Source organism: Phascolarctos cinereus, unplaced genomic scaffold (assembly GCF_003287225.1).
Source record: "Phascolarctos cinereus isolate Bilbo 61053 unplaced genomic scaffold, phaCin_HiC Scaffold_5;HRSCAF=322, whole genome shotgun sequence".
Classification (NCBI taxonomy): domain Eukaryota; kingdom Metazoa; phylum Chordata; class Mammalia; order Diprotodontia; family Phascolarctidae; genus Phascolarctos; species Phascolarctos cinereus.
Window position 1 is genome coordinate 312,930,979 of NW_027555958.1, and position 3,526 is coordinate 312,934,504.

A 3,526-nucleotide genomic window follows, 5' to 3' on the forward strand; every position below is an offset into this window, starting at 1 on the left:
TTACGCGGAGACCTGCCAAGCGCCACCACCGCCGCCGCCGCCGCCACCGCCACCGCCGCCGCCGCCGCCGCCACCGCCACCGCCGCCGCCTCTGAGCTGAGGCGAGCAGCCGAACTGTCGACTGACTTCCCGGGGCATCTCCTTCCAGCGGGTCGCAGAACTCGGCGCAGCCTAAGCTGCCGCTGCCCGGAGCCTGCATCCAGTTCATTCGGCTCCTCGGGGGTGGAGAAGTGGGGGGGTGGGGTTGTTTGGGGAGAAGAAAGGGGAGGGGGAAACGAGAGAGAGAGAGAGAGAGAGAGAGAGAGAGAGAGAGAGAGAGAGAGAGAGAGAGAGAGAGAGAGTCAGTGGTTTCCATGGTGATGGAGCTGAAAGTGCAGGAAATTTAAAGGCTTGGACCCTTCGAGACAGACAAACCGGTGCCAACGTGCGAGGAGCCGCCGCCGCCGCCGCCGCCGCCGCCGCTGCTGCTCTAGCTCCTGCTCTCGCTCCTGCTCCTGCTCCGGCTCCGGCTCCGGCTCCGGCTCCTGCTACTGGTCCAGCTGCTGCCTTTGCCACCGCCGTTATCGCTGCTGCTGCCGCCGCCGCTGCTGCCGCCGCTGCTGCTCCTGCCCTTGCTGCCGCTGCCGCTACTCCCGCCACTGCCGCCGCCGCCGCTGCTGCTGCTGGAGACTGCCCTACAGAGCCCCGAACACCAGGCTGGGGGGAGCGCCCCCGGGACCCCTACACAGGAGTCCACCCACCCTGAAGCGCCCCTGCCGAGAAGCAAGGCAGCACTGTGAGCAGCAAGCGAAGGAGGAGAGGGAAAAGCCACGCCACCTCTACCGACCGAGACAGGCGAGTCCCCGCGCCCCGCGCCTCCTCCAGTCCGGAGAAAGGAGAGACGAGCCAGGGATACCCCAGCCACGACCGCTGTCCTTGGAGTCACTTTGGATGCGCCCCTTCCCCAGCTAAAAAAAAGAGGACGAGTTAGAAGAAAGTTCACCCACCCTTATCACCACCCTCGGTGGGAGAAAGGAGGGCGGAGAGACGAGGATTTTCTCCCATGCTGTCGGTCCTCCGCTCCCCTTGGTTTTGGTGAGCTGCTCCCCGAGACCGCCTGAGGGGGCTTGGCGTGATTTTCGTTCGGGGGGTGGGGAGGGTGGGGCGGGGGACCCAGAGAGATCGCTGCAGCCCCAGCCCCGCGCCGGAGGCATGGAGCGGTGCCCCAGCCTGGGGGTCACCCTGTACGCCGTGGTGGTGGTACTGGGGCTCCGGGCGGGGCCGGCGGGCTGCCAACACTACCTCCACATCCGCCCGGCCCCCAGCGACAACCTGCCCCTGGTGGACCTTATCGAGCATCCGGACCCTATCTTTGACCCCAAGGAGAAGGATCTAAACGAGACGCTGCTCCGTTCCCTGCTGGGGGGTCACTACGACCCGGGCTTCATGGCCACCGCGCCTCCAGAGGACCGGCCAGGAGGGGGTGGGGGGGCCGCCGGGGGCGGCGAGGACCTGGCGGAGTTGGACCAGCTGCTGCGGCAGCGGCCGTCCGGGGCCATGCCGAGCGAGATCAAAGGGCTGGAGTTCTCTGAGGGCTTGCCCCCGGGCAAGAAACACCGGCTCAGCAAGAAGCTACGCAGGAAGCTGCAGATGTGGCTCTGGTCGCAGACCTTCTGCCCAGTACTCTACGCGTGGAACGACCTGGGCAGCCGCTTCTGGCCCCGCTACGTGAAAGTGGGCAGCTGCTTCAGCAAGCGCTCTTGCTCCGTGCCGGAGGGCATGGTCTGCAAGCCGGCCAAGTCGGTGCACCTCACTGTGCTGCGGTGGCGGTGCCAGAGGCGAGGGGGGCAGCGTTGCGGCTGGATCCCCATCCAGTACCCCATCATTTCGGAATGCAAGTGCTCTTGCTAGAACTCGGGGTCCCTCATGCCCAGACCCCAACTCTCAATCCACCTCCTCGCCACCCACCCCACCCCCATTCTTCCACCCTTCCAAATCGGATTCAATGAACTTTTTTTTTTTTGGGCTACAGAGACATAGCTTTCTGGTTCATGTAATGCACTGTTAACTGTGTAGGAATGTATGTGTGTGTATATACGGTCTCGGTTTTAATTTACTTATTAAAAGGTCAGTATTATACGTTCAAAGTTACCGGCTTCTACTGTATTTTTAAAAAAAGACAAAAGGAAAAAAAAAAGCAGAGAGAGAGACTGTTATTCTGGTTGTTGCTAATGTTACCCTGCTATTTATATCCAGAGCACTTCGCCTGGCGAAGCAGAAAAAGTTATTTTTTTTAAGTACAAAGATGAAAGGGGGAAAAAAACTTTTTTTTTTTTTGTGTAGAAGGACTTTTGAAAAGAAGAAGCTATTTTCCATTCTTCGGAAAGTGTTTTTGTTTGGTTTTGGTTTTGTTTTTGTTTTTGTTTTCCTTGGACCTCGCAGAAGCTATAGAGTTCAATGTTATTTTACAGTTATTGTAAATAGAGAGAACAAATGGAATGACTAATCATTGTAAATTAAGAGCACCTGCTATTTATTCTTTATAATATCATCCCGTGTAGTAAAAGAGAGAGAGAAGTGCAGAGCAGAATTAAAGTCAACCACTAAAACCGATTCTGCGCCTGGGCACTGCCAGTCTATTTGTTGACCCTCTATTTGGCTGAGGGGGGTGGAGTGGCTGGTGGGCGGGCGTTGGGGGAGGTGGGCAGTGGCGGGGGGGTCCTCACGTGGATTTTCCTTGAATGGAGAGGAGCCTCTCCAGCTCCCGGGACTCCTCTCCATTGGGGGTGAAGAAGAGGTTATCACCTCCTAATGAGTTTCTCAGTGGCCGCTGGCAGGGGTAGGGGGGAGGCTGTGCGGTGAAGTGAGGAGGGGGGCACGGTGATCTCAAACTACCTCTCTTTGGAATCACATGGCTCCTTCCGAACTCCAGCTTTTTTTTTTCCCCTCCCTGTTACTAAAACTCCATCTCGTCTTGACCTCGACACCCAGCCGGCCTCCCGGAGCTGACCCTAAGCTGGGCTCTGGGGCGGGGGGCGGGGAGTGGGGGGGAGACAGCCGCTTTGTCCTGCCTGACAGGCTGTTCACAATGGGGACACGTGTCTTTCACACCTACCCTGGGGGCGGAGTGCAGCTGAAACTTGACCCCCTCTGAATGGGAGGGGGAGGAGGGGAGGAGGGAGATATGAGCGCCCACCCAGATCCCAACACCCCTCCCGCCTCTCCTCTACCCCACCCCAAGATCTAGTCCCCGTTAACCCTTTGAGCGCCTAGAAAGCAACGGAGGAAACACTGCCAAGGTGCAAGTAGAAGTAATATGTTTTAAACTGGGAGAGGGGTGTCAAGGCCATGCACGCACACACACACACACACACACACACACACACACACACCTTTTCTGTACGGCCAGAGCCCAAGGCATGCGTGTGTATATGTGTGTATGTATGTGTGCATATATATGTGTGTATATATATGTGTGTGTATATATGTGTGTATATATTTTTATATATACACACACATACATATGCCTTTTAGCCGCAGGCTAGAG

The 3,526-nt window shown here is 57.7% G+C and overlaps 1 protein-coding gene across 1 annotated transcript; it reads left to right on the top strand.

The window, feature by feature from the left end:
• The first annotated feature begins 278 nt into the window (after positions 1 to 278).
• Positions 279 to 2,592, top strand: NOG (noggin). The gene has a single exon (XM_020991422.2). It carries the CDS (start codon positions 1,192 to 1,194, stop codon positions 1,888 to 1,890), a length of 699 nt encoding a protein of 232 aa, XP_020847081.1. The 5' UTR covers positions 279 to 1,191; the 3' UTR covers positions 1,891 to 2,592.
• Positions 2,593 to 3,526: the final 934 nt, after the last annotated feature.

Coding starts and splice junctions, on each gene's coding strand:
- NOG (XM_020991422.2), top strand. CDS start 1,192: ATGGAGCGGTGCCCCAGCCTGGGGGTCACCCTGTACGCCGTGGTGGTG.